At 49.5% G+C, this 27,450-nt stretch overlaps 14 protein-coding genes across 14 annotated transcripts; 9 read left to right on the top strand and 5 right to left on the bottom strand.

Annotated features, from left to right (window-relative positions):
- Positions 1 to 254: 254 nt before the first annotated feature.
- N7525_002549 (cupin domain-containing protein) lies at positions 255 to 1,359 on the top strand (the record flags this gene model as incomplete). Its single annotated transcript, XM_002559846.2, has 2 exons — positions 255 to 557; positions 607 to 1,359. 2 exons carry the CDS (start codon positions 255 to 257, stop codon positions 1,357 to 1,359), a joined length of 1,056 nt encoding a protein of 351 aa, XP_002559892.2.
- Positions 1,360 to 2,168: 809 nt separating this feature from the next.
- On the bottom strand, positions 2,169 to 3,758 carry N7525_002548 (uncharacterized protein; the record flags this gene model as incomplete). The annotated part of the gene is made up of 5 exons (XM_061212361.1): positions 2,169 to 2,378; positions 2,447 to 2,636; positions 2,732 to 2,780; positions 2,838 to 3,555; positions 3,612 to 3,758. Coding segments are annotated over 5 exons (1,314 nt in total), but the record flags the coding sequence as incomplete, so codon positions are not given.
- A 573-nt stretch (positions 3,759 to 4,331) lies between these two features.
- N7525_002547 (Zn(II)2Cys6 transcription factor) lies at positions 4,332 to 5,669 on the top strand (the record flags this gene model as incomplete). Its single annotated transcript, XM_061212360.1, has 5 exons — positions 4,332 to 4,470; positions 4,544 to 4,604; positions 4,659 to 5,409; positions 5,459 to 5,492; positions 5,545 to 5,669. 5 exons carry the CDS (start codon positions 4,332 to 4,334, stop codon positions 5,667 to 5,669), a joined length of 1,110 nt encoding a protein of 369 aa, XP_061069381.1.
- A 505-nt stretch (positions 5,670 to 6,174) lies between these two features.
- On the top strand, positions 6,175 to 6,894 carry N7525_002546 (uncharacterized protein; the record flags this gene model as incomplete). The annotated part of the gene is made up of 2 exons (XM_061212359.1): positions 6,175 to 6,209; positions 6,486 to 6,894. 2 exons carry the CDS (start codon positions 6,175 to 6,177, stop codon positions 6,892 to 6,894), a joined length of 444 nt encoding a protein of 147 aa, XP_061069380.1.
- Positions 6,895 to 7,315: 421 nt separating this feature from the next.
- On the top strand, positions 7,316 to 8,767 carry N7525_002545 (LLM class flavin-dependent oxidoreductase; the record flags this gene model as incomplete). Its single annotated transcript, XM_002559848.1, has 1 exon — positions 7,316 to 8,767. The coding sequence occupies one exon, from the start codon at positions 7,316 to 7,318 to the stop codon at positions 8,765 to 8,767; it is 1,452 nt and encodes a 483-aa protein (XP_002559894.1).
- A 176-nt stretch (positions 8,768 to 8,943) lies between these two features.
- N7525_002544 (flavin-containing monooxygenase) lies at positions 8,944 to 10,959 on the bottom strand (the record flags this gene model as incomplete). Its single annotated transcript, XM_061212358.1, has 4 exons — positions 8,944 to 10,227; positions 10,283 to 10,532; positions 10,592 to 10,602; positions 10,654 to 10,959. 4 exons carry the CDS (start codon positions 10,957 to 10,959, stop codon positions 8,944 to 8,946), a joined length of 1,851 nt encoding a protein of 616 aa, XP_061069379.1.
- An 861-nt stretch (positions 10,960 to 11,820) lies between these two features.
- On the top strand, positions 11,821 to 12,886 carry N7525_002543 (short chain dehydrogenase/reductase family protein; the record flags this gene model as incomplete). Its single annotated transcript, XM_002559850.2, has 4 exons — positions 11,821 to 11,918; positions 11,970 to 12,180; positions 12,240 to 12,614; positions 12,668 to 12,886. 4 exons carry the CDS (start codon positions 11,821 to 11,823, stop codon positions 12,884 to 12,886), a joined length of 903 nt encoding a protein of 300 aa, XP_002559896.2.
- Positions 12,887 to 13,234: 348 nt separating this feature from the next.
- N7525_002542 (catalase) lies at positions 13,235 to 15,367 on the bottom strand (the record flags this gene model as incomplete). Its single annotated transcript, XM_061212357.1, has 8 exons — positions 13,235 to 13,764; positions 13,818 to 14,013; positions 14,079 to 14,346; positions 14,400 to 14,489; positions 14,539 to 14,663; positions 14,727 to 14,858; positions 14,939 to 14,997; positions 15,049 to 15,367. The coding sequence occupies 8 exons, from the start codon at positions 15,365 to 15,367 to the stop codon at positions 13,235 to 13,237; spliced, it is 1,719 nt and encodes a 572-aa protein (XP_061069378.1).
- A 2,027-nt stretch (positions 15,368 to 17,394) lies between these two features.
- N7525_002541 (GNAT family N-acetyltransferase) lies at positions 17,395 to 17,988 on the top strand (the record flags this gene model as incomplete). The annotated part of the gene is made up of 1 exon (XM_002559853.1): positions 17,395 to 17,988. One exon carries the CDS (start codon positions 17,395 to 17,397, stop codon positions 17,986 to 17,988), a length of 594 nt encoding a protein of 197 aa, XP_002559899.1.
- Positions 17,989 to 18,066: 78 nt separating this feature from the next.
- N7525_002540 (oxidoreductase, short chain dehydrogenase/reductase family superfamily) lies at positions 18,067 to 18,962 on the bottom strand (the record flags this gene model as incomplete). Its single annotated transcript, XM_002559854.2, has 3 exons — positions 18,067 to 18,133; positions 18,187 to 18,283; positions 18,368 to 18,962. The coding sequence occupies 3 exons, from the start codon at positions 18,960 to 18,962 to the stop codon at positions 18,067 to 18,069; spliced, it is 759 nt and encodes a 252-aa protein (XP_002559900.2).
- A 578-nt stretch (positions 18,963 to 19,540) lies between these two features.
- N7525_002539 (F-box protein) lies at positions 19,541 to 20,885 on the top strand (the record flags this gene model as incomplete). Its single annotated transcript, XM_002559855.1, has 3 exons — positions 19,541 to 19,644; positions 19,698 to 20,207; positions 20,261 to 20,885. The coding sequence occupies 3 exons, from the start codon at positions 19,541 to 19,543 to the stop codon at positions 20,883 to 20,885; spliced, it is 1,239 nt and encodes a 412-aa protein (XP_002559901.1).
- A 325-nt stretch (positions 20,886 to 21,210) lies between these two features.
- N7525_002538 (uncharacterized protein) lies at positions 21,211 to 22,272 on the top strand (the record flags this gene model as incomplete). The annotated part of the gene is made up of 1 exon (XM_002559856.1): positions 21,211 to 22,272. The coding sequence occupies one exon, from the start codon at positions 21,211 to 21,213 to the stop codon at positions 22,270 to 22,272; it is 1,062 nt and encodes a 353-aa protein (XP_002559902.1).
- A 551-nt stretch (positions 22,273 to 22,823) lies between these two features.
- Positions 22,824 to 25,340, bottom strand: N7525_002537 (SulP family inorganic anion transporter; the record flags this gene model as incomplete). Its single annotated transcript, XM_002559857.1, has 4 exons — positions 22,824 to 23,522; positions 23,595 to 24,114; positions 24,163 to 24,792; positions 24,871 to 25,340. 4 exons carry the CDS (start codon positions 25,338 to 25,340, stop codon positions 22,824 to 22,826), a joined length of 2,319 nt encoding a protein of 772 aa, XP_002559903.1.
- Positions 25,341 to 26,014: 674 nt separating this feature from the next.
- Positions 26,015 to 27,114, top strand: N7525_002536 (translation initiation factor eIF2 subunit alpha; the record flags this gene model as incomplete). Its single annotated transcript, XM_061212356.1, has 4 exons — positions 26,015 to 26,092; positions 26,162 to 26,324; positions 26,381 to 26,588; positions 26,649 to 27,114. The coding sequence occupies 4 exons, from the start codon at positions 26,015 to 26,017 to the stop codon at positions 27,112 to 27,114; spliced, it is 915 nt and encodes a 304-aa protein (XP_061069377.1).
- Positions 27,115 to 27,450: the final 336 nt, after the last annotated feature.

Genomic DNA, 27,450 nt, shown 5'->3' with positions numbered 1-27,450 from the left:
GCTAAACTCTCGGAGATTCCGGTCCAGCGGTGACAAGAATTCGGCTTTTCCGACCCACACATGACGAAGCCACCCCACAGAGTACCTGCCAGACCCCGCGGATAAAACATTTCCCCACACTCTGGGACAAGATGGATAAAGAAGCAGAAAAGCCCGTGCTGCAGGTCCAGCAGGTTACGTGAGTTTCTAGCTGATCTTGGCCCCTTCAAACTGAAAAAACACGGCTTCTCACGTTATCAATATCCCCCTGCAAAATGATCGTTCCTGTTCACTCCATTCCTCCAGAGGGAAGGACGAGCTACATAATTGATCAGCTTGAGGGAGAACGCATTACCATCCCAGGAAGCAAAGGCGTGTTCAGAATATTGGCTTCATCCAAACAGACCAACGGCGGAATTGCCGTATTCTCCAGCGGTGCAGTCCTATCCGATGCCCCGGGCTTCCACTGGCACGAGGAGGCCCACGATGTCTTTCTTGTGACCAAGGGGTCTCTCAAGTTATGGAATGGCGACAAATGCAGAATCATGGGTCCTGGGGACTTTGCCTACGTTCCTCCGGTGAGTGTACTCTATGAACCAAAAGACTCAGACGGCTTACAAGTAGCAGGGGGTTATACACAATCCTGCTTTACTCGGGCCGCATACCGAGACTATGGGCTTAGTGGCACCGGGTGACTGGATCGACTTTTTTCGATACGTCGGCGAGACGTATAAGGGCATCATCGTCCCCGAAAACGATGATCGCAATCTCGGCGCCATGCTAGGAGAGAAGATGATGGTGGCCAAGGACCGCTTCGACGTCCATTTTAAGCGCGATTACCAGCCACCGGAAGTCGCAGACTGGATGGATTCGGAGAAAGTACTGCCAGGCCCGGGAGAGCCGTACTTCCTTCGCGCAAACACAGGACCGAGGTGGCTTCTGGGCGGTGTTATGTCCCGACCGTTTATACTCTCATCGCAATGCAGCGGCAAGTTCTCCATCGCCAGTATTGAATCGTCCAAGATGTACAAGCCTGCACCCTTGGATCGCTGGTTGAGCTTTCCCACGGTGGACCACTGCTTCTGCGTTCAAGAAGGCCTTTTGCGTGTCAAACTCAAATCAAGCGGCGATTCATGGAATGAAGTCCGCGAGGGCCAAACGCTTGTAATCACGGCCGGTGACGCCTTTTTATTAGACTTTGCTAGTCGATACGTAAGAGTCTGGTCCTTCACCAACGGTCGTGGAATCGAAGAGGTGGTGCAGAATGCTGGGACACAGATTTCTGAATATGTGTTGCCAGACAGTGCTGTCTCTTGGGAGGAAGAGAAGCTCTCAAACGTATGTCGAGAGTTGGGTCTGAAGACCCAACAGTTGTTTTGAGAGGTCTGTTGTTTCCTCTTTTAGTCCCAGATCTTGTAGACAGCTCTTTCCCTCATCACACAATTCCAGTGTCTTTCACATGGGAAGGCAGTCAGCTATACCATTGCCAGTTTGAGAACGTACCGCCGAGATAACGTACTCCATGCCATTAGTCCGTCATATGTTTTCAGCACAAGACAGATTCCAAATCCGGTATCAGATAGATTCTTTGCGGTGGCAGCGATATACGTCAGCCTACGTAATAAGGGTCAAACATTATCATATAAAGTCGGTGTTTCTATCACCTTAAAGAAAGGAAAAGTATCTATTTCGTAAAGTCTAAAGTTCCCCAGCCTTCCTAAACACCACTATAAAGTTCACTATCTCCGCCGTCCTTGGTCTAGCTGCCTCCGCTGAAGGAAGGTAGTTTTAATAGGGTGTTCATTTTCACTATAGACGGTAGTTCCCGTGTCGTGGCGCGCCTACCCTTCACATCAGGTGGCCCCGCAAAATTGCCACGGCTTCTAAAGTGGCGACGATCTAATACTGTGTGTGAAACAATCATCTACAAGGGTCCAGCTCTTACGCTAATTATTTGTGCCACGGAGTATAAAGAAACACCAGCATTCCGATACCTAAAATTCTTACCTAAAGTGACAACGCGGTGAATATCGTCGGAAGCGAATATATCATCATAGAATATACGACTAGCATTCCGCTACAGCAAAAATAGCCCTATATATCGGGTGATCAGAAAGTCGCATGCATAGACGCTATTTACGAAAAGCTTAGGGAGATAGTTAATCTCAACTTTTCGGCCTATAGAAGCTCTATAGCACACTATCCAATATGAATGGATCCTTCAGAACCGCCTTCTCCACTATATCAAAAGCATCATAGCCATAAAGCCACGGCTGAACTTGAGGGCAAGTCCATTTGCTAGGGAAGGGCCCTTGAAGCGGCGATTTGCCGAGCTGCGATAGGAAGACTTTGTCTCGCGCTTCCTGATCTGGGCCATCTGCCATGTGAAAGGAGTCTCGCTATCATACGTCTGGTTAGTAAACGTGTTTCCATGGTTATAGGCCAGGGCTCAGTGGCCAATGGTTACCTGCTTGAAAGTTTCCTTGACGATGGCGTCACCTCGGGACTTGCGCAAGTCTTCGTACATCTTCAAGGCTTTGGGTAACTGATCTTTCGATCTCAAGTGACCCAATATTAGGCCTAAAACAGCACCATCCTCGACAGCGGAGTTGGCGCCCTGGGCTAGATACGGTAGCATTGGGTGACAGGAATCTCCACTAGTATGCCCAGGTGGGTTAGAAGGATTAGATCATCAGGAGCTGAGCACCTAGGTAGGTAGGTAGGTAGGTAGGTAGAGGCAGATTGGACTTACACGAAAACGAAGTTTGACTTCTCGTTAACCCAAGAAGGAAGTTCCTCTCCTAACACGAGCACGACTTGTTAGCCTCTGATATCAAGAAAGGAAGGTGCGAACAGACTATGCATCAATTTCCACTTGTCAACCTTATCCACTACGCTCAGGAATCTTCCAAGAATGGGATCCCAATCCTTGAAAAGTGCCTGCATTTCTGCGACAGATCCAGATTGTCGACTGACACCATGTGGAAGATCATCGGGGACAAGTAAAACGATATTATACATCGTCCCACCGCGCAAAGAATAGCCCACAGCATGTGCCCCGGGTCCGATCCAAAAGTGCACGGTCGGGTTGCTGACCCAAGACTTAAGCTCGGGGTCATCAAGCTGATTCAGGTCCAACACGACTCGATACGCCAGATCCCCAGTCGGTCGAGGCATATCGTCAGTTCCGAGAAGGTTCGAGCGGCACCGTGACCATAATCCATCTGCTCCGACTACGAGGTCTCCCCTCATTGTAAATCCAGACTCGGTTGTCACGCTGGGCAAGTTGAAGTCAACACTAACAACCTTCTCCCCAAACTTGAATTCAACGCCTAGCTCTTTGGCTTTCTCATATAGCGAGAGTTGCAAATCAACGCGATGTAGATCAATAAATGGAGCACCGTACTGGCTACGGATCTTCTTATCGAAACTTCCCTCTCTAGCAAGCACCTTACCAGAGTATCGGTGCACGGTCAGAGCGCTAGGCTCGGCGGCACTGAGCCATAGTCTGTCAGGGAGCCCCCATCTCTGGAGGATGCGAGTGCAATTGGGAGTCACCTGCAACCCTGCTCCGACCTTTGGAGGGTGAAGGTAAGTATTAAAGATTAATCCGCGGGGGACTGGTGGCTAACCTCGAGGAGTTCTTTGGCCGACTCAATTACCGTCACCTGGTGACCAGAGAGGGAGATTGACACCGCTGCAGCCAGACCTGCAAGGCCTGCCCCAACAACCACAACATTTAATTGAATGAATGCCTTCCGAGACTCTGTAGAGTGAGGCTACCAACATAAGGTTAGTCAGAAAGGGAACTCGACTAGAGCAGCAGTTAACTAACCATTGCGATGGCGGCCGTAGCACAAAGAGATCGAGAATCAGAATGAAGAATTTGAAAAGCAGCAAACAATGTGAGGCCTTGGACCTTTATCACAGAAACATATTTCGAGGGCGGCTATAATGTCCTTCTCAAAGGACAGTGTCTAGGCCAGGGCAGTCGGAAAAGCCGAGACGCAGGCGCATGATCTAGATTTCCCGGATTTTCCGGTGCTTCCATCAAGGACTTGCAGCCGGACAGCTTAACGGGAGATGAAGCTTAAACCATCTGAAGCAATGCAAACGGGCATGTACAAAGATCAAAGACTAAGACTGGGGTAGACCTTTAGTGCACGTGCCACAGATCCGTTCCCCGCACTGAAGGACCATCCCTGAGGACTGCAACCAACTCCACCCGCTGTACGGGACAAACCCCAGATTTCCCGTGCAGCTTTGATACAGCACTTATTAAGCTTCATATTCTGCAGGCTACATAGCTGCCTGCTGCAGCTGACTCACAAAAATCGCAACGTCTTATCAAAATGCAGGCTCCGAACAACAACCATTCGGCGAGGAATCCAGGCCAGCGTGTTCGGCGACCCCGGGCAGCTCGCGCCTGTGATTACTGTAGACAGAAAAAGTACAAATGCGATGAGTCCTATCCCTGCTCTTACTGCAAAGGTTGGTCTTTACCATGCTAGTTGCCATTGACTCCCCCCAAATAGCTTCAGGTCATCAACTGACGGTGTCCAAGGTCGAGGTGTCGAGTGTGTCTACAAGGGTCAGGATATGTCTAGGCTCCGAGTCACACCAGAGTATGTTCTCGCCAACCCTGAGGGCTATAATTTAACCTAATTCCACTTCCCTAGCTATGTGAGGAAACTCGAAGCTCAGGTGAAGGAACTCTCTTCCCGCATCGAGGCCTACGGAATAGCGGGAGCCGCATCAATTGGCGGTAAACCGGCAGGGACAAATTCCGGGACATCTACTCTGGACCACGAACCTACACAGCCCGGGATCAACCGCGATGATCCCGCAATGCGAAGCAGCACATCTCCCTGGGAGACTGGCCAGCAAGAAGTATCTGGTGTTAACTCACACACTCGGGGCGTTGAGTTCTACGGCAGCTCGTCTTCTGTGGCTCTTCTCTCACACGTTCAGCGCACTGGGGATGAGCCTGAAGGTGACGTGAGCTCTCTTCTGTCAACCCTGCACAATCCTGCTTTTAGCCCAGCCGACCCGCAAACAGCCCGTGAGAGCCACAGGGAGATCGACTACCCTGCTAGTTCGAACTGGTTCCCACAATGTCGCGGTTTTTTGGAAGCTTTCTTCACCACTATCCACTATGTTCATCCCATTCTCGACAAGCATATATTTTTGCAGCGGTGCGAGTCGTTATGGTCTGGAAACGAAGCCGATGGCCAGCAGCTTTCAAGTTTCACGGCTCTGTACTTGAGTGTTCTCTCCTTGGGTGCGCTGGTGGGTACGAGAGATGATGAACCCATTGATGGCATCGATAATATGCAATGGAGCCGCAAGTTTTTTGAGAAAGCCAAATCCTGCTGCAATCAAATTGGAATGGTAACGGACCTTGAGATGACCCAATGTTACTTCATACTTGTGTGTCCTTCCATCCCACATCGTCGCTCGTGTCACTAACACCTTACAGGCCAAGGTGTGCCAAAACGAGCTACATCCTCACCGTCAGTGGAAGACTTTCGTTGTTTTATTATCTGGTTTACTTACCCTTGCCAGTGTCGTATATGTATATCGGTCTTGCGATACGGACCGCCCTGGCCATGGGAATTAACCGAGAGCCTGGAACGAATTCGAAGAAATCCGCAGATTTGCGAAAGGCAGAATCAAGAACATGGTGGTAAGCCTTTGACTCAATTCCACGTCTCGTGAATATCTGATTTATTATGAACACTGACATTTCCGTGTAAGGGGCCTATACTCTCTTGAAACGTGCGTTGTCTCCCTCATAACTGCCTTGAACCTATTCAACTGAGCCACTCTTTTAACTCTGATTGATAGTGAAATATCCTTCGCCATGGGTAGGCCAGACACTCTTGGGGCGGACATGTATCATAACCGGCGATTCCCAGTAACAGAAAACAGCGAGGCCGTCGATGACAGTCGCAATTGCGAAATGATGGAACATCCGTCTTGTTCCATCATAAAGTGCATGGTAGATTTATCGGGAATTACGAAAAGTATCTGCCAAAGCATTTACCTCTCAGGTATGCCAGTCCCAAGGACTGTTCATCTGGCGTATCAAATTGAGAACGATCTCGAGCGGTGGGTCGAAACGCTCCCTGAAGCTATACGTCCAACGGAATTGTCTGGCTGTCTACCTTCCTTGAGAAGAGCCAGGGATCAGCAATGGATGAAGAGACAAAGATTGGTGTTAACATTAAGTTCGTCGGCCTTCAGACTCCCACAAAGAAATGACTAACTGACTGAATATAGGATACCACAACTTGAGGATACTTCTTTTCGGATCCTTCCTTCTGAGATCGACACCTCGAGACCGAGCATCAACTCCAGGGTCCCAAGAAGGGGTCCAAAAATGCCTGGATTCGGCCAAACAGACCATTGATCTTATTTATCAGACGTATCAACATAGTGACTTTTTCAGGACATGGTATGTGCTGATCTTAATATTCTATTGCCCAATCCTGACCTAGCAATAGGTTCTATAATGTCACATACACCGTTTTCGCCGCAAGCATCATCCTCATCTACCTTGCGCAAGAAGCGATTCCGACAGAGGCCCAGCCGCTGTTGCGGCTGATCGACATGGCTATAGAAATTCTATTGATAATGGACGAATGTGCTTTTGCCCTTGAAGCAGCAAAACTGCTGCGTCGGGCCAAAGAGAAGGCTGAAGCAAGGGCCATGGCAACGGATGCAGCAACTATGGAGCCATTGTTCTCGGGGGTAGATGGGACGGTACATCTGAATCATTATTGGGGTCCGCTCAATCTTTATGGGGATATTGACCCAAACCTTGCGTTTTCGTTTCTTGGCTTTGATGAAGCGAATCCATTGCTAGGGTCATCTAGCAACGGCAGACTTGATTGCCCATACGAAGTTCGATAATATAAGAGGATACTGCATGGTTTCCCAGCAAATGAAGGTGTATGAGGTCCGCGTTGAGCCGAGAATCGCCTAGGCCAACTCATGTATAGTAGGAAGTATAGAGCTTCCTGTACGGGATAGACTCGCGTCATACTTCACTCGCACGAGAATAGAAAAAACGCACAAGTACAACATGTTTTATCAAATAGTATTGACCGATTAAAGTCCCCGACTCCGATAGCCATTTGCGTACAACCCCACAGTTACCTGCTGACGCCATCGGCCTCCAACTGCACGTCTTTTTGCGCGTCTCACGGCAATGTGCCGCGGGGTTGACAGATACTGACACATGTTAGGACAATAAATATAATATAATCTACTTCTCCAGAGCTGTTGTACGCAGTCAATTCAATCATCTCCTCTCAACTGGACGAACATCATCATGTCTTCCGAAAAGAAACAACTCATCATCAACGCATTTGCAATGCAATCGCCCAGCCATCTAAACCCAGGTCTATTCCGTCACCCCAAAGACCAAGGCGCAGACTACAAGAACATCAAGCACTGGATCGCCCTAGCCAAGAAGCTCGAAGATGCCAAATTCCACGCCATCTTCTTCGCAGACGTCCTAGGGGGCTACGATGTATACAGGGGTCCTTCAAACCTCGCTCCAACAATCCCCGCCGCCGCCCAATTCCCCATCAACGACCCCCTCTACAGCATTCCCGCCATGGCAGCAGCTACAGAATCAATTGGCTTCGGCGTAACAGCATCAACAACATACGACTCCCCCTATGCCCTAGCAAGACGCTTCTCAACAGTAGACCACCTCAGCAACGGCCGCATCGGCTGGAACATCGTCACCTCCTACCTTGACTCCGCGGCTCGCAACTTCGGTCTAGACACACAGGTCGAGCACGACGAGCGCTACCGCATCGCAGACGAATACCTGGACGTCACCTACAAGCTGTGGGAGGCGTCTTGGAGAGACGATGCCGTGACCTGGAAACAGGGCTCTGAGAGCAAGACCCAGTCATATGCGGATCCAACTGCTGTTCGTGAAATCAATCACAAGGGGAAGTACTTCCAGGTTCCTGGTCCCCATCTCTGTGAACCCAGTCCACAGCGAACACCGTTTATCTTGCAGGCTGGTACATCGACGGCGGGCAAAGCGTTCGCGGCGAAGCATGCCGAGGCTGTGTTCTTGCATGCGCAGAAGCCAGAACTTGCTCGCCCTTCAGTTGATAGTATTCGCGAGCAGGCTGCGGAGATTGGACGTAATCCGCAAGATATCAAGGTTGTGGCGGGTGCGTTGGTGATCGTTTCTGAGACGGACGAGGAAGCGCATGCTAAGTTCGAGGAGCTGAAGACGTACGGGGATCGAGAGGGTGCGCTTGCTCTTTTTGGTGGCTGGACTGGATACGATCTTTCCACCTACTCTGATGATCAGGACTTCCGTTTTGTGGAGCTCCCTGCTGTTCGCAGTATGGTGAACCACTGGGCTAGTACGGTGCCTGGCACTGAGGGCCAGAAGTGGGATAAGAACACTATTGCGGAGTATTTGGTGCTCGGTGGTAATGGTGTTAAGATCATTGGGAGTGTGAAGACGGTGGCCGATGAGTTGGAGCGATGGGTGACTGTCGGTGATGTTGACGGGTTCAATCTGAGCTATGCTAGTCTCCCAGATACCTTTGACGATATTATTCGTTTGCTGCTGCCGGAGTTGCAGCGCCGTGGTCTGTTCTGGTCCGACTATGCTGTCAAGGGAGGAACTTTCCGGGAGAACATGTATGGGAAGCAGGGCCAGTCCAGACTCCCTGATGCGCACCCTGGCGCGAAATATTTCTGGAAAGAGGGTCAGGAGGTGCCTCCGTATTCGTTGGAGTCGAATTAGTAGCGTACTAGCATTACAACGAATTTGAATACATCTATGGCTACATGTATTATTAGCACATGTAGAATATCATATGGATTCATCGTCTTATTGTCAAATCTGAACTGAACATCAATAGTCAAAGGGAGTAAGAGTATTGCCCAACACAAATACATGTATCCAGATATATTAACAAATCAAACATCCCACCACCCCTCCATGTGAGACTTCAAGTCGATCTCCTCCGGCAGTTTCAGATAAGGCGTCAGTTCCGCACCAGGAGTTAACTCTTTCGAAGTCCACCCATTACCAAAGTAAGCAAACCGATTCCCACTTTGATTAATATAGGTATACTCCCAATCCTCCCATCGCGGGTCTCGGCGAATATAATTCGAATGCGACGCACTACCCGGAAAGAGACCATGAATACGAGACCCCGGCTTGCCACCATTATACCACGAGCTACAGTTCGCCGACCAGACAGTCCGCGGGTAGAACTGGTCGCAGTACTCGACAAAGTCGTCTGTCGCTTGTTTGGTCGGGACGATGGACTTGATCCCCTGCGTGCGAATCTTGCGCAGCACTTTCGCGATATATGTGACTTGGTTCTCAATGTTGTTAGGCACTGTCCCGCTGTGTCCGGAGGAGTATGGTCCACCGAGCCAGAGGAGGTTGGGGAACCCGGGTGTTGCGAAACCAAGGTATGAGTACGGGAATCCAAATTTGCCATCTTGTTTCCAGGCTTTCTTTAGGTCAACTCCGTCGGCGATGATGGAGAATGGTGGTGCGTGGTCGATGTTGGCTCCTGTAGCGCAGATCGTGATGTCCACTTCTCGCTCTACCCCGTCCTCGGTCACGATGCCTTTCTCGGTGAATCGTTTGATCCGCGTCTGGATGTAATTGACGTTATCCTTGGCTAGAGCTTCCAAATACCCAGGTCCTGGTGTTGGACGACGACACGCTGGGGGGAAGTCTGGTATGATTTTTTCTGCCAATTCTGGCTTGTCTGCGATGCGTTGCAGCATCAGGGCGGTCCATTTCTCACGCAGTTCGTTGTTTTCTGGCGTGTCTTTGAAGATTGCCCCGAACCGCTGGAAATATCCTTTCTCGACATCCCTTCGGTATTCCAGATACGCTTTGGGATCTTTCCATGTCTCTAACTGTGACTCGGAGAACAAGTTTGCCTCCAGTCGACGAATTCTCGCGCTTCCGCTGCTGAATGAATCTGCGATCCAAGTTGGATTCCGAGCATAATGATCAACGTGACTGGCCAATGGTTGAACGGATGGTAGGATCTGCAAGCCAGAAGCGCCATTTCCGATAAGAGCAATTCGTTTGCCTTTAAGGTCGACGTTTGGATCCCAGTTAGAGGAATGAAACAGATTTCCCTTGTAAGTGTTGATTCCTTGGTAGTCGGGTAGCTTCCAGGCATTGAAATGGCCGATGGCGTTGATTACCACATCCAGCTCTTCTTCATAGATCTGTTCCATCAATGTGAGCATACGTCCTCAAGGACCGATGTCAACCATTTCTTACCTTCGACCCATCCACATGCTCAACAGTGACATTCCATTTCCCTTTCTCGGGCTGCCATTCGGCCTTCTGCACTCTTTGTCCCGCGCGAAGGTACTGGTACACATTGTGCTTCCGTGCAACACCCTGCCAGTATTGTCTAATCTCATGTCCCTGGGCGAATTCTTCCGTCCATTGGGTATTCGGCGAGATGCTAGACTGGTATACATGTGCAGGAATATCGCATCGAATTCCCGGATATGTATTTTCGTACCTGGTCGATACAAGTTAGCAACTCCTCGTCAAGGAAGACGAGCAGAGCGGAAAATGTACCATGTACCGCCCTAAAAAGTGTGGTTAGCTTGGAAATAACCCATCGATTGTCAATACCATACCACATCGGCATTCTTATCATAGATTCGAAGATCAAGTCCCGGCAGTTTCGCAGGGAGCAACACGCCCGCGGTGATCCCTGCAAGACCCGCACCGATAACACCGACCTTGATGGGCCTCACCACATCAACCGGGTGCTCCTCTAGTTCAAATCGGACATTGTCAAGCTTCTCTGTTAGTTGGCTGATATCACTATCCACAGTTACAGTGGTCGGTCCATTCGAGTCAGAAGGACCCTTAATCGATTCCGAGACAGGACCGATATTCGACAAGGGAAAAGCCACCTCGGGCGATTGCACAAGAGTCATGGCATGGGTTTATCTTTCTTTTCTTTTCTCTTATCGAGTGTTCAGACAATCACAGCATAAACATATACCATTGTCACGCCAGGTTGGATATCCAGGCTTTCTTGTAGACGACATATCCCCGCCTGTTTGCACGTCATGCGCAATGTTTTACACGCCACCTAGTGCGAATTGCAATCCTGTGCGTCGAATCTGATAAGTGGTTTCATTTGGATAGTCGGAGTCGGGTATGCGGCTGTATTGTGATGTTCTCGAGACTGATTTGGTGTCGCTAACATCATTGCGGTCCCTGATGGCGTGCCGAGGGGGTTATCGTGAACACCATCCTCTCCACTACCCACGCCATTGCGGAGTGCATTGGTTGGAGTAGATGTTGGGGTATTGTTTGTTTGCAACTGCGATGTCGCCATTTGATATCTCGGCCGATTCAAGCTCTCTCGGAATATTCCAAAGACTGCTGATCATATACATTCCAATGCGTCTTGAAGAATGGTCTTCATATCAATAAATCATTTATGTTTCGGTTCTATATGGACCCCATTACTTTATAGAAATGGGACCTCCAACTCTCAGCAAAGTATGCGCGGCTCCCTGTGGCTTAAACGCTTCATGTCCTACCACTACTATAATCCTGAAGAACAGACAATATCTTTGGACGGCCTTGCAACATCATTATTACTTAATTTATAGACCAACCTTGCTTGCAACGATGGGAGTTGGAATATCTGAACGCATCGCCAAGCACATGACGGAGATATACCGTCACAATGCTCATAGTATAAATACTATAATCATTCTCTATAGTAGCATTGCCACTACCAATTTATTTCACCCTTGAATGGACTTGAATCATTTCTTATCATAATGCAGTCTTCCCTTAAGCCAGTTATTGGTCCTAGGAAAGAGGTCACCGACCTTACCGGCCGTGTTGCCATTGTATTAGGGGGAGCACTGGGTATTGGGTGTGTCCGACAATCACTGAGAAAGGTGTGGTTTTACTGACAGACAGGCAGCTATGAGATATCCCGGGCCTTCGTTTTGAACGGCGCCCGGGTTATCATGGTCAATCGGAAAGAGGAGCAAGGTGACGAAGCAATCAAAAAGATCAAGAAAGAAGCCGGCGATAACGCAAATATCGAATGGATCCCCTGCGACATGGGAGACTTGAAGCAGACCAAGGAGACATTCACCAAAATACGGTCGGAGGAAAAGCGACTTGATTTGGTAGGGAACTTCAACCGTTCACGCTGCGTATCGTCTGTTAACATAAGTGATATGTACAGCTGGTTCTATCCGCTGGTATCAACGCAAACCAGTACGGCGAGACGAACGACAGAGTCGACCGCCATTTCCAAGTGAACTGGCTGGGTCAGTTTTACGTCTGCAATCTGCTTTTCCCGCTGTTGCGCAGAACGTCCCGGTTACCTGACACACCTGCTCCTCGGATTGTATTCTTATCATCTGAGCAGCATCGCGCCGCCCAGAAAGCCGTTCATTTTGCCTCACTCGATGAAATCAATAACCCCAAAATGGGTCCTATTGAGCTTTACGCCAGGTCCAAACTTGCGATCATCCTAGGTGTCAAGTACGGGCTCTTGGAGCGTGTTATCAAACCAAACAAGGATAACATCTACGCTCTTTCGGTACATCCGGGTGCGGTAAGTTTGATATGGCAGAGACGAGCGGGAACCATGCCTAACCGCGAATCTAGGTCAATACCGCCATGCAGCAGCAATGGAAGGATGCCTACCCGGGAATAACAGGAAAGCTTATCGCATCAGCTATGCTTACCGTGGGTCGCGATGTTGAACAAGGCTCCTTCAGCGCTTTGTATGCCGCGACTAGCCCAGACATTGAAGAGAGACAATGGAATGGATACTACCTAACCGACCCTGGTGAAAAGGGGAAAGGAATCCGCTCAAGCTTCTGATCCTCGTCTGGGAGCTGCACTTTGGGACTTGAGCCAGCAAATCATTAAGGAGAAGCTTGGTGATGATGCTGTTACAGACTGGAGCTCAATCGCTTAAGGACAGTGCCATTTGGAGAGAAGGAATCGCCGGATTTATGTTTTCTTTTTGTCTTTTTTGAGTTCCAAATATGAGTACATTTTGCTAAAATGAGTATCGGAAACAAGATAAAGGATTGACATCTTGGGGGTCTCAAAATCGCTATCTACGCAAAATTGGAGACACCACAAGCCTGGCGAGGTATCCAGTGTAAAAGATCCATAGCTGGGCAGAGAACAAATTGATATTACCCAATTACATGACACAAGTGATCAAACATTGTAGACAGGTTTCATCGGACACGATCCCCGCAGTACATCTGTCTCCTGGCTAGGCAAGAACTTCGCCTCCTTACCAGCACGCTCTGCCCCGCCTGTGCGTTGCTCAACCTCCATGAAATCGAATTTTTTCTCCGGAAGCAAATCGTACACCGACTTTGCGTATCCTGGGGCAATACGCGCCAATTGCGCTAGGTACTTCACCTGAATCTCTGTGTACTCGACTAATTTCAGGAGACGTGCGGTGTTTGAGTGGAGATGGGCTCGTGCTTTATCGTCCATGACATCCCGATATAACACACGGGGTTGGTCATACTCCGAAGGTGAACCCTCATGATAGAAGTGTGACTTCCTCCCCACAGTGTTATCACCTAGTTGATATGGAGTCTCGGCAGTATCGGGTCGGAATTTGTGAGTAAAACTGTTCGGCGTGTATTGGGGGTTCATGCCGTGGTTTGCATCGACACGCATCGGGCCATCGAAGTTGAGCGAGGAATATGATGACGACATGAACGGACAGTTGACTATTTAGGCATTAGCATCAGAACCAAGTTATATGTGATTTTTGAGCTCTTACCTGGCACCTGGTGCAGGTTGACGCCGATTCTGTGGTATTGGGCATCACGGTAAAAGAACATGCGGAACTGCAGTAGAGGATCCGGACTGTCCTCAATACCGGGTACCATGCTGCCAGGAGAAAATGCTGCTTGCTCGACGTCTCTGTGAAAGTTTTCAGGGTTTTTGTTCAAGACAAGCCTGCCAAATTCATGTAGCTAATTGTGAACTTAGTAAACTACCAAATGAAGGGGGCCTTTCTCTGAGATCGCTTTGAACATACCGGGAATTGCTTCTTCGGCCAAACCTTCGTAACGTCAAAGGGGTCAAATCCAAGTTTCGCCGGGTCAGCCTCGTCAGGTTGCATGATTTGCACATGCGCAGTATACGATATCTGCTCGCCCTTCTCGATAGCGCTCCAAAGATCTCTCTTGGAGTAGTCGGGATCTTCCCCTCCGTACTTCAAAGCCTCTTCGGCATTGAACTGCTTTTGGCCGGTGTCCACGAGGAAGTGGTACTTGACGTACACGAACTCGCCGCTGGCATTAACCCTTGACAGCATTGTTAATACGCCATGCCTTCTAACGCGCTGAGGTTAACATACCACTTGAATGTATGGCAACCATATCCGTGTTGGTTTCTCCATCCTGCGGGGGTACCATGGTCGCTGAAGAACATCAGTCCAGCATGGTTACTAATAGAATAATTAGCTAGACCCTGCTAAGTCTGCGAGGAATCAATACCCTTCAGGTGTATTCGCTAGCAAGTCGAAGAGCGAATTATAATCCAAGAGGAAGTTCTTTGGGTTACGGTACTGTGAGCGGATCACATCTGGGCCTTGGATTGGATCGCGACAGAAGAAAACCGGCTATAGGATTCATATAAGTCAAAATTAGTGACACCTTGGAAGATAGCCGTGAGGTCTTCTTACAAAGTTCAGCCCCACGAGGTCGTAATTTCCCTCCCCCGTGTAGAATTTCACAGCGAAACCTCGCGGGTTCCTCGCCAGGTCCGGAAATTCCCGGCCCAGGGTCACGGTAGAAAACCGTACAAAGACGGGAGTCTTGATATTCGATGATCTCAGAAAGTGTGCCAGTTTGAAAGTTAACAAACAGATCATTTTTGTAATATCCGGAGACTTACTTTTGTAAGGGAGGACATATCCTTGGTGGTCTCAAAAAACCCAAATGCTCCGCTACCGCCTGATATAGGTCAACTTGTGATTCAGGTAACAAAGGGCTTATGGCACTTACAAGGATGAACCATTCTCTCCAGATTCTTGGACCGATTGAAATGCTGCTGCTTCTGAAGTAGGAACGCATCAGAGACCAGAGGTAGCCCACCTGCAGTTTTACTGTGGGATGGGTCCGGGAACGGTATGCCTTCATTGTTTGTGAAGTAGGGCCCATCATCAGCTCTTTTTGCGATACCCTGTACCCCGGTAATTTTGGCTGCTGTCTTTGCGGGTCCATCATTGGCACCTTGGAAGAGCGATGAGCGTTGAACAACCCGCGGGTCGGCACCAGCAGCACCAATGGCCTCCCCAATTGCCTGAAGCGGATGAGTGGCCATGATGGATATATGTTATTCAAACAGGACTGAGCCCTCGATTGATTGTAATTGACCATTATATATATCTCTCCGTCCGTATAAATTCCAAAAGTACCAAACCATAGGTGACATCGCGATGCAGTCATGTATTTCGGGTCACTCTTACGTCACGTCTACGCTAGAAGACGAACTTGTTATGAAAACTAAGCCTTGAAAAACCTGAAAGATGCTGTTAGACAAGAAATGAGCGAGTAATGGTGACTATTTCGAGGTCAGTCTTGACGCACGCAGCTATAGTGATGCGGGAAATGATATGGAGAACGAGCCGAGTCATGTAATGCCCCGGATCTAGTAGAAATAGCCTAGCAAGCAACCTGAAATATGCAGGCTACTATAAGGTACTATATACAATTTGTAGTAACAGCTATAACAATATTTCCCTTTGATTTGCCTATATACTATATCTGAAACACACCATGCATTGTCAGAACCGGGATTGAAATTTGAAATATATGTATATCCCGAGAAGGGTGTTGTAACAAGGGGCCCAATATCTACCATGCCTAGATCAAGACTTGGATGAAGGGTCCGGGACATCGAACTACATGTTAACAGGGGAAGTGATGACAGCCCGTAAAAAGTATCGATTGCCAATTAACCATTTAACAGAGATCTATGGCGCATATGAAGACATCTACCGTAACATGAGAAGCACGGCAGACTCCGAAAAAGTATTGATCGTCAACATTCCCCGGGATCTATGCCACATATAAGATCTATCGGCACACAAAACAGTTCGAAATAGTATAGATTATCCATTTCACCTTTTCAGAGAAATCTGTAGCCCATACAGAAGACATCTATTGTAACACGATAAGCACAGCAGACTCGAAAAGCATCGATCGTCAACTTGGCCTTCTAGCCGAGATCTATAGCACATATAGAAAAACCCGAATAGAGAAGTAAACCTATTCGGGTTAACACATGGATGTCATAGCTGAAGACGTACCGACGAATGTTTCCTGGGAAAGTCTCCTCTCGAAAGTATAACAGAGTAGAATTTTCCAGTCCTTTTTTCATTTTAGTACTTTGTCAGATAGCAAAGATTTGAGACACCTGTGATCGAAAACGATGGTAGGATAATGCAGATACATATATATTCATGAAGATTGGCCGTTGAACACAGGCAAGATGAACAGAGGAAAGTCCAACGGTTGCACTTTCCACGCGAAGCTTCCGACTATCTGTTTTTACTTCAGAGCGAAAACGGGGCTTGCTGAGCCATTCGCCTTTTTCTGCTCTCTAGATGACCTCAATCCCGAGAACAGGGACTTGACAGGATACATCGCAAGTATTCCATTTCTCATGCTCACTTTGGCGGAGGCCAACGACATCCTGTCTTTTTGAAAGGAGCAGGGCAAGGCTGGAGACTCGGGCTTCGTCCATGACTATTTTAACGTAAATGGACTCACCTCCTTCAGCCACTACGCAAACTTCGCGTTGAAACGACCGAGCACGCACGGAGAATCCGCAGCATATTCTCAAATGAGTCTATGATGACCGAGTAGATTAATCTATTTATTTGGGGGTACGTATCTTATCATGCTCACGCGAGGCGATATAAATTGGACGAATTGAATGTCCCTCCGGCTGGTGAGGCAGAGATGCACCTTGAGGTGATGCCAAAGATGTGGAGGTAGCGAGCCGCAGGCTGGTGGAAGGGGAGATTTGGTTGCGAACTTTGGCCTAGATTTTATTTGATGCCTTGTAAATTTGGTTCTTTTCCGTGTTCATCTTAGTTTAGAACCATTTAGTGCTTCTCACAATAAAGGTTGCCTCATGATCGTTTTATAAAACCGATGTGTCGTGATGCCAAGTGCAGATTTAGCGTATGACTCAAATGATCAACCAGCCACCAGACTAGTTACAATTTCTTCAACGACCATACAACAGAATCATTTCAAGATATCATCCGTTTCTTGAAGCACAACTACATATCTTCTCGAGCACAGCCCAGTATCCAACACCCAACCTTCTTCATATCCGCCATGGCCTCTGCCCCACCAACAGTTGGACTCCCACCTAAAACATGGACACGAGACAACCGCGAATTCTTCATCTCAACCGAACCCAGCCTACTCTCTGTCAAAGCAGTCAATGCTGCATTCGACAGTGATTTCGTTTACTGGCAGAAAAAGCCGTTCTCAGAGGACGTGCTGTGGCAGATGCTCCACGGCGCCTTGAGTTTCGGCGTGTACAGGTGGACCCAACCGGAATCTGTGAATGAATCTACCACCCCATGTTCGGAGAACACTGAGCAGATTGGACTGGCTCGTATGGTTACAGATGGCTGTACATTTGCTTATTTGTCGGATGTCTACGTTCTTCCCGAGTACCAAGGGAACGGACTGGGGAAATGGCTTGTGGCTTGTGTTGCGGAGACCTTTTCCAAGGAGAACATGCCGTATCTACGTCGGATTATGTTGCTCACTGATGATGAGCGCATGCAGGCCTTCTACATGAAGATGTTTGGTGTGAAGGTTGTCGGGCGTGAAGAGCGAAAGGACATTGGGAGGGATTTAGTGTTCATGTGTGCGAGACCGCATGCGCAGCCCTCATTAGATCCGAAACGGCTACTTTGAATTTGGTGTTTGGTGCTAGGTATTTGAGCAAGGAAGCGAGACTTGTGGCTCTGGTGCTCATATTCGCCATTTCACCCTCTACCACGGAAGTTGCAAAGGAGTCGGCAGGTCCTTCCCAAGCACAGCTTCTGCGGTGCCGATATCTCTGTCATGGATAGATTAGCCTGGTTTCTGATAATAGGCAATCAAGTATCTTACCCCGGTCCTGCTGGCGCCCAATATTCTCCGGTTTTGCTAAGATCGAACCCTTCAATGAAAGACGCAAGCGTTTTCGCTGCTTCATCCGGTGTCACGGCTGTCCGGAAAATATCAGGTTAGATTTAACAGATTCCTGGGGCCTTCCCATGGGGTCCGTAGGCGCAGTGTAGTAGCCACTCACCTCCACCTGCGTCCCAGAACTTATCGAATCCAACGCTCTTCGTCATCTCCGTCCGCATAAATCCAGGATGTACCAGACCAACCGCAATCCCCTGCGGCTTCAAGTCCAGGCTCAAAAGCTTCCCCACCATATTCAAAGCAGCCTTACTGGCATGGTGGCCAAAGTTACCTCCGCCTTCTTTCTCATGGCGTAGCGTGATGCTGCCGCTCTCACTGCTGACGAGGATCACTTTACTCCCTTGGTCCAGCAACCCGGCTTTGACGAGGTTGTGCACCACAAAGACGGGACCAATGGCAGAGGTTGAATACATCTTAACCTGCTTCTCCCAGTCTGGAGAATCGAATGTTTCAAAGCCAAAGTATCCGGCGCTGACAATGACTGTTGAAAGCTTTTTGGATGGAAGCTGCGAAACAAGCTTTTGGCCCACATCTGGTTGGGAAATATCAATTCCTGTCAGCCAGGTGACTCCTGGGCTTGGCTCTGGGTTGGAGGATCGGGAGGTTGCAAACACATGGGTTGCCGTCTTTGCAGAGTACAGTGTCCGCAGAGAGGCACCCAGTCCTCGAGTGGCACCTAGGATGAGGACGTTGGTCATTTTGTAAGTTGGGGTGAAATGCTCGAATGTAGTAAGGAAGATCTTTACAAGATATATACCAGCCCTGGAGGTGTAGTTACGCCCTGGGCACGCCATTGACGCGATGACGTAATTGCTGCATAGGCCTGCAGGAATTCTATCTACAACATAACTATGGCCTGCACTTTGTGCTGTACAACGTGGCTTGCATGGTCCATATGAAACTCGACTACATCTACCACGTATCAGATCGTTGCCTACATTCAAGTGACAGCCTATGACCTTGGGTGTTACTTTTGGAGGGTTTTGTCTGGTCCTTGAGTGTATTTGGTCGTATTCGACACGAGTTCAAAGCCTGGCATGTCTCACTGGAGATATCAGCATTTGATTCGCTCTTGGATGCTACAATGCTAGTCCGATCTCTCCATACATTCCGATCGGAGTGCCCAGGTGGGCCACAAAGGGCTTAGTCATGTGCTATTTATGGAATCTTAGCTAGGTAAGATTGGCCCCTTCAATACCTGTTTCTTCTCCATGTGCCCCAGAAAAGTGCGCCTCTCGTTGGGAGCCAGTCAATTCATGTGTGGCAGGGCTCAAGAATGACTGGCTTTGCCAAATTCGCCCTCTCCGTTCAGAAAGTCCGGGCAGCGATCCACAGCAGGAGAAAGGCGGGTGCCAAGGACCAGCGTGGATCGTCTCTAAGGTGAGATCTTCTGCGACAATCCGACAAAATTCGCTGACTGACTTCCCTATCAGAACGGAACCTGCAGGTCCCCCACCTTCCTCGCCATGGGACCTCCCCGTCGAGATTCAAATCCGCATATTCGCATATTCCGGCATCACAGACTTCCATCCGCTGCGACTCGTCTGCAAGGCTTTTTACCAGCTGCTCACCAGGAATGAGCATGAGATTGTCCGGCAATATCTCCGCTTGCGTCGTCACGGTACCCTTCCATCCCCGATTGACGATGACCGCATCTATACTAGAAACCCCGGCGACGATGTCGTGCTGTTATCGGACCTATTCCCACCGTCCAAAAGCGCCAGGGGTGGCCATCTCTATACCTTCAAATACTTGCATGGGTTGAGACGCAGGCAAATGCTCTGCTCAAGGCTCTGCTACTACCTGGCAGATCGGATCCTCGATCGGTTCGTCCAGACCGAACCGGCCGTCATGAAGGCCTCATTTCCTGCAAAGCGAAACGAGCGCAACGCCCTTGTCAAACGTGGCATAGCTAGCATATGGTTCCATCTTGCACCACTTATGTAAGAACAGCGGGAATTGCGTAACTGCAGCAAATCACTGACTTCTTTGCCAGGTACTATACACTCTATTTTCTCGAATCATATGCGTCCGCCCGACGCGAGCACACGAACATGCTCGTACAAAAATACGAGGCGGGCCAGCTGCCCGTACCATTACCACTCGATATACGCGAGAGGATGTACCGCGAACTACAAACCCGAATCCTCCAAAGCCCTCCCTTCACCAACACGGCGGCGTTAGTTGCGACACATCATTGCATGCATTTGCTTGTTTCTTACATACGATATGCCATGTCTCCGGATGGACAAGCTGAGATTGATGACTCGTGGATTAGCTCGTTGCTCACCTTGGCGCCGTTTGTGCGGATTGTCGAGTTTTTCTCCGCTGAGATCGGGGACGGGGGGAGCCAGCGAACACAACGCAAGGAGTTTATGTACAACTTCTATCAGGACACGACGATGTATGAAAAGGATCACATGAACTCGGTTGTTTTTGCGCGCGCGACTGCGCAGAACTTGCATAGCTCAGTGCAAGATATCTGGTTTGCTGCGGCTGAGGCCGAGTTGAGAAACCGGCGAGCGATCCACCACGACGTAGAGCACGTCTGGGTCTGGAGTGGTATTCCAATTGTGTTTGGGTGTCCAGATTGCCATCCCACGAGAGGGTGGCAGGCATGATACATCGAGTTTAAGTGTTAGAGGCGCTCGGAGTCTAGATTCTTATACTGGGATATACTGGAGTTCGATGGACGATCGATGGACGAACATTTCAGCCAATTGCATTTGCATTCCATTTCATTATTAATATTCTTCTCTCCTCAAAATGTACTTGCGTAGTAGTCGAAGTCGAAGTGATTTAGGGAATTGATAGATGTTTGCTTGGTTTGCAACCGGCACGCGTCGCTGTGTACATCCCGAATATCAATCTTCTTCGACGACGATATGCTCTCGATTGTAACATAAGAATTAGGCGATTTTACTACAGGCTTACATGTCGCCCGCCATGGAACAAGCAGACCCACGACAGTTGTTCAACACTTCCTGGACCATCCACCGTCTATCCCCTCTCCATCATGGGAAGGACTCTGAAACCCTCCTAGACAACAAGGTCGCCTTGAAAACATATGCAACGCGTCTACGCGACTATCTGACGGGCGATGCCCTCGCTGGAATCTATACAAGCGCTAGTGCAGCAGATGATGCTGCGCTCTCCAAGACTGGCGCCCTAAAAGATTGTCTATGGCAACCAATCTCTGATCAATCACTGCATGACGAAGCGCCAAGCAGATCGCAGGATACCACGTTTCCTGGAATTCTAGTAACACTAGAATATGAAAACATCATCTACAAAGCAGCTTTGCTCGCAAACACAACATCATCCCCAAATCAACGCTCAGGATCCACATCTCTCCCTCTCCTCCTAACCAGATTCCCCACTGCGCTCCGGCAAACATTCATCACTTTCCTATCTACCAATTTCGACACGTACTGCTCGCCCCTCCGGCTGCCATCGAGCTTTCTCTGTGCAGGTCTAGAGACGTACATCGATACTTTGCGCACTCAACGACCGAGTACAAGCGACACAGTCGAAGATGTTATCAAAGAGTTACAGCTCACGCTCTCCTTTTCCTCGTCGATTGCACCGGCACTGAAATCCCTGAATGTCAGCGTCGCGCGCGCTTCACTTGCGGGCTTCCTGCGCGATCAGTCTGGACAGTCGGCGCCGAAGTCGCGCAGCCTTCAGCACAAACTGCGCAGCCCTTTCATCGCCAATCTTATCTCGTACCTGGAGACCCATCTTGCCATGAAGCTGGATCTGGATGGGTCATCTTCCGACCAGCTTGCTAAGCAGCATGTGCGACTCTCGAAAGTTGCCTGTGCTGCTTTCGTTTTAGGTAGTGAAGGACGTGTGAAGCTCGTTGTGCCTGCTAATAGGGACGTTGGGGATGGCGACGATGGCTCTCGGCTTGGAGGTGACAAGAATGAACTTGCTTTGGAGGCAGGAGAATCACTTCTACGATCGGTCATCCGGAAGGCTGTTCTGGAAGATCATTCGACTACGTGAACTTCTGCGTGTTCTTCTGTGCCAATGTGAAACTGGAACACATTACGATATTTGGAAGCCCGGCACGAGTAGTCGGGCCGCAGTTCAAACCCATCAGCATGGCCAGCCTTGATGCACGGAGCTCATAGCTTTGCTCTCGGGGCTACTGAATCCGCTGGACTCGTCGCCAATATACTGTTGCGCGACGAAGTGCAAACCGGCTGCTAAACTGCGACCTAGCGTCGTGCTTTGGCGCGGTGTTTTATCACTCTGGTACTGCAGATGCTGCAATGCAGGCGTTCGCTAAAATGGCACGCTCCGGAGACCTGATCGTGATACATAGCAAAGCATATGGGTTCATTCGGTTCCCTAAACCCAAGAAAACAAAATCTCGTTGTTGGAAAGGGATATTTGATCATGCATGTTCTCTGTCTTTCTGGGTGTTGCTCCATGACCAAAAGTCAAGGAGTATTTTTATTTTTTTATATATGAATGAAATGCAATATGTCCGTACAAGATATCCAAACCGTATCCAAAACACCTGTCACCAATTTTAGCAAGATACATAGACACTAAATCTCCTGGGTCTGATTCTCGGATTCCGCCAACCGCAGCGCCTCATCAACACTGGGCACGAAATGAGTCAATCCACCACATGTCTCAACAATACCACTTCGCTCAAACATGCGGAAGACACTCCTATTCGGCAAACGGCAGAAGAACACTCTGACGCGTTGCTCTGCATACGCATGCACAATCTCGGTGAGAACCTGGGTACCAGACCCATCAATACTCGTGACGCCATGAACATCAAAAATAATATTCTTATTATGCTCCGGTGCACGCATACGCGGCAGAGAAGGGTGAGCATGTGTGGAGCCGTAGAGTTCCAGACGTCGCAGGCGATTCTTGAGATCGCCTGTGTTGGCGAAGGTGAGGGGTTCGGGGATCTTGACGATTAGGGCGCCTTCGACTAGCTCCACGTTTTCTGGATGCAGTTCGGCGTTGTCAAAACGCGCGTGTGTGCCGAGGACCTTGCCCAGGATCTGGATTCGGGGGGCTGTTGCGTGTCGGATGAGGATTATGACTGACAGGCCCATTCCCATTGCCATGCCTAGTTCTAGGGAGTAGAAGATTGTTGTTGTGAATATAAGGAGCATGAGGACGATCTCTGACCAGCCCCGCAGGCGGATGAAGAAGAGTAGGTCATGCGGGCATTCTTCCACTAGAGTGAAGGCTACCACGGAGATCATGGAGGACAGCACTGCTTTCTATTAGGGAATTAGTATCGTCGGCATTTGGAAAAGGAACACAGGGATAGTGTAGGTTTGAGAGAGACGAACCGGGAGGTAGTAGAGATAAGGCAATAGCACCATGACGCTTGTGAATGTGATGATGCTCAGAAAAACACTAGCCATAGGTGATCGTGCTCCTGTCTGCGAGCTAAGCTTGCTTCGCCCGTATCCGCCAAATGCAGGTAGAGCCGAAAAGCAACCTCCGACGACATTGGCAACGCCTAGTGCAACCATCTCACGGTTGGCGCTCATGTGCATATCCTTGATTCCAGCAGAACTGCCTTCGCCGAGCCCCTTGGCCGCAACAGATGACTCGAAGAAGCCAAGTAGCGCGATGATGAAGGATTTGCTCAATGCTGTGCGCACATGTTTCATATACGCAGGCTGGAAAGGCCAAGTAAAAGCGAATAGTCCTCCGGAGCCGACCTCTGTAGGTCCAAGGATTTCTAGCCCTTTAGCTTCCCAGTCGAGGTGCCAAGCCAGAACTGCCGACAGGGCGACGACTAGGAAGCGGTCTGGGAAATAAATCACTTGGGGGATACGAGGCACAAGCATCTTTTTCAAAGTTCTGCGGATGATCAGTATGATGAATGTAAAACCGGGGCTGGGTACGAACCTGAACACCATGATAACAGAAAAGCTGACGATCGAAACGATAGCAGTCAGTCCATGGGACTCTCGAGCATATCGAAAGATGAAAATCAGTTTTTCAACACTGGTGCCATGGCTGACACCGGATTCTTTGGCATGCTCGGCCAGACCCAATTCTGGGATAAGCTGGTCCACAAAAATCACAAAGCCAATGGCAGTGATGAATCCTCTCAAGAACGGTCGACTGAGCACGTTGTCCAAGAACCCTAGACGGGTCAATCCAGCAATCAGTATCATGCCGCCGGACATGGCAGTGGCCACTCCTACAATAAGAGCGGTTTCTGTAGGGTCGTCCTCGCCTGAGTTTCCCTGCATGACACTTGCTTTGACAATAGCACCCGTTAGCAAGGAACCCGCAGCCTCCGGGCCGACTATCAACAGAGGGCAGCTTCCTAGGATGGCATAGATCAAGGGGTGGATGACGAAAGAGTAGAGGCCATTAATGGGGGGTGCATGGGCAAGATTGGAGGCCAAGGAGAGGGCCATCGGGATGTAGATGGATGCCACGGTCAACGCAGCCATCAGATCTCCACGCAGGAATGACCAATGATATTGTCCAATCCAATTGAAAAACGGCACATAATAAGATATGTATCTGTCATTGGTTCGTCAGCTACCAGTCTTGGGGCAGGCTACGAAAGTGCTCGCAGCGTATGAATAAAATACGACCTACTGTTTATTCGTGTCGGTTATTGGGAAAGTGAAAGACGATTTCATCTGTGACGGAGTCTCCGAACCAGAGACCGACTCCAGATGGTCTACTATGCCTCTGGGGCGACCGGCCGCCCCGTCCGCCACTTCATGTCCGTCATATCCAAATGCATCGCCCGACCCTCCAACGTATGAACGTCTTCCCACATCTTCTACCTGCGGCGAGAACGTGCCATGGCTGCAGCGCCTTTCACCGCACGGAGGACCCGCCTGGAGATATGATTCCAGGAGTCGGGTTCTCACGTCTGGTTCGCTCGTAACCCCGGTGCCGGTTTGGCTGTCCTGTGCCATGTGGTTGTCATGGCTCGAAGTAGTCGAAATTCCAAGACCGGTTTGAGGTGACGAACGGAAAACATCGACAATGCGGTCACGTAGAGTCCGACGTCCGTGTCCGTCGGACTCCCCAGGGAGTAATAAACTTGTCTCCGACATGATCTTTTTGGAAAGAGGCGCCTGAGGAGTGTTAGGTCAAATAATTAGATACTAAGTAGACCGCCATAAATGCTGGTCGCAAAATTTAAAGATTGAAGCAATTCAAAGTTGGGATGACAAGCCCAGCCCGAATTGGTTTTATCGGTTAGGCAAGCCAAGGGCGCGGCGTCGCGCTAGGGACTGATAAGCGGGGAATGCAGCCCTGGAGGTGTTATCGCCAATTCAACGCAGATCCTCAGAGAATGACTGTGCAATCAAGAGGAAAGGCATGGTCAGCATGACCGAAGGCGACTCCCTAATTCGTAGAAAGGTCGGATGCCATCGAACACCGGAGTATACAAGATACAAGGAACATGCCCGTCTTCCCGTTGATTTTGTTGACGTAATCGATTGATGTGTCAGCCAAGACCAAACTTTGGAAGGCGGTGTGGGCAAGATCACGTGCATTTGGTCCCGTGACTGATCAGGTCAATGTGGGTTTTGAAGTCCGCCACAAAGAGATAGATTGTGCCTCATTCGCGTCGCCTCACCCCTCTGCGCTCCTGTATTTCTGACCTTGCGATTACTCATATTTCGTTGGTCACCATCTCGATCGTCTGGATTGAGCCATCAAATCAGTCTCTTTTGCAACTAAAATTCCCCCGAGGAAAAAAAAAAAGCAGAACCCCGCCAAGATGTCTTTAACAAACTGTCGGTTCTATGAGGACAAGTACCCGGAGGTGGATAGCTTCGTCATGGTTAATGTCAAGCAGGTACGGATCAACTGAATTATGAGCTAAGAGGTTCGAGCGATAGGGACTGACTTTGTGTGACCGAGCTAGATCGCCGAGATGGGCGCATATGTGAAGCTGCTTGAATATGACAACATCGACGGCATGATCCTTCTCTCAGAACTCTCTCGCAGACGTATTCGCAGTATCCAGAAGCTCATCCGCATTGGGCGCAACGAGGTTGTTATCGTGCTTCGTGTCGACAAGGAGAAAGGCAAGGGACACATTATTCACCTAGAAGGACCCGAGAACTAACTTGTCAACTTGAAGGTTACATTGATCTGTCGAAGCGACGTGTTTCTCCCGAGGATGTCATCAAGTGCGAGGAACGTTACAACAAGAGCAAGGCAGTGCACTCTATCATGCGCCACGTCGCAGAGGCGACTCAGACCCCCCTGGAGACCCTATACGAGAACATCGGGTGGCCTTTGAACCAAAAATACGGTCACGCGCATGATGCCTTCAAAATCTCCATTACGTAGGTCTTGTTCTTTTGTTCCCATGATATGGTCGAATTCCTCTGACAGTTGTTTTCCAGGAACCCCTCCGTCTGGGATGAGATCACCTTCCCCAGCGAACCCGTCAAGAATGAGCTGCAGCAATACATCAACAGCAAGCTGACCCCCCACCCCACCAAGGTCCGTGCCGATATCGAGGTCACATGCTTCGGTTACGATGGAATCGACGCCGTCAAGGATGCCCTCCGTGCCGCTGAGGCCGACAACACCCCCGAGAACCAGATCAAGGTCAGACTGGTGGCTCCCCCTCTCTACGTCTTGGCCAGTCAGTGTCTCGATAAGACCCTCGGTGTTAAGTTGCTTGAGGAGGCCATCGTGAAAATCGAAGAGCGTATCAAGGCGGCCGGCGGTAGCTGCACCGTGAAGATGGCACCCAAGGCTGTCACTGAGCACGATGATGCGATCCTGCAGGAGCTCATGGAGAAGCGCGAGCGTGAGAACACCCAGGTCAGCGGAGATGAGGACTCCGAGAGTGATGACGAGTAAGTCACGGGTCATAACTCCGAGTCGAGGGGCATACAGCGGTCATCGGCACTGGAATCCAAGGCTGGAACCACCGCTAGAGGGGAGTTGGGCAAAAATGGATAGAAAAAAGCTTGCACATATCGGAGGAAGGCTCGATGGCTCAGTGTGCTGTTGGGCAGGATTGCAGTCAGAACTTGCCCTTTAGCCAGGACAATCGCCTGAACTTCGGGTCTGGGGATGATTTTTCCACGCCTGCGCATGCGCTGCATGCCAATTGCGGTCAAAATCCTCGTACCCACCGTCTGTCAAAGACACTCCGCACAGGGTGCAAGTTCTAATGCACATAATGTTTGCGAT

Source organism: Penicillium rubens, assembly GCF_028828025.1.
Source record: "Penicillium rubens strain IBT 27055 chromosome Unknown utg000002l_segment0_segment0, whole genome shotgun sequence".
In the NCBI taxonomy this organism is placed as follows: domain Eukaryota; kingdom Fungi; phylum Ascomycota; class Eurotiomycetes; order Eurotiales; family Aspergillaceae; genus Penicillium; species Penicillium rubens.
This window is presented reverse-complemented; position numbering and strand designations above follow the sequence as displayed.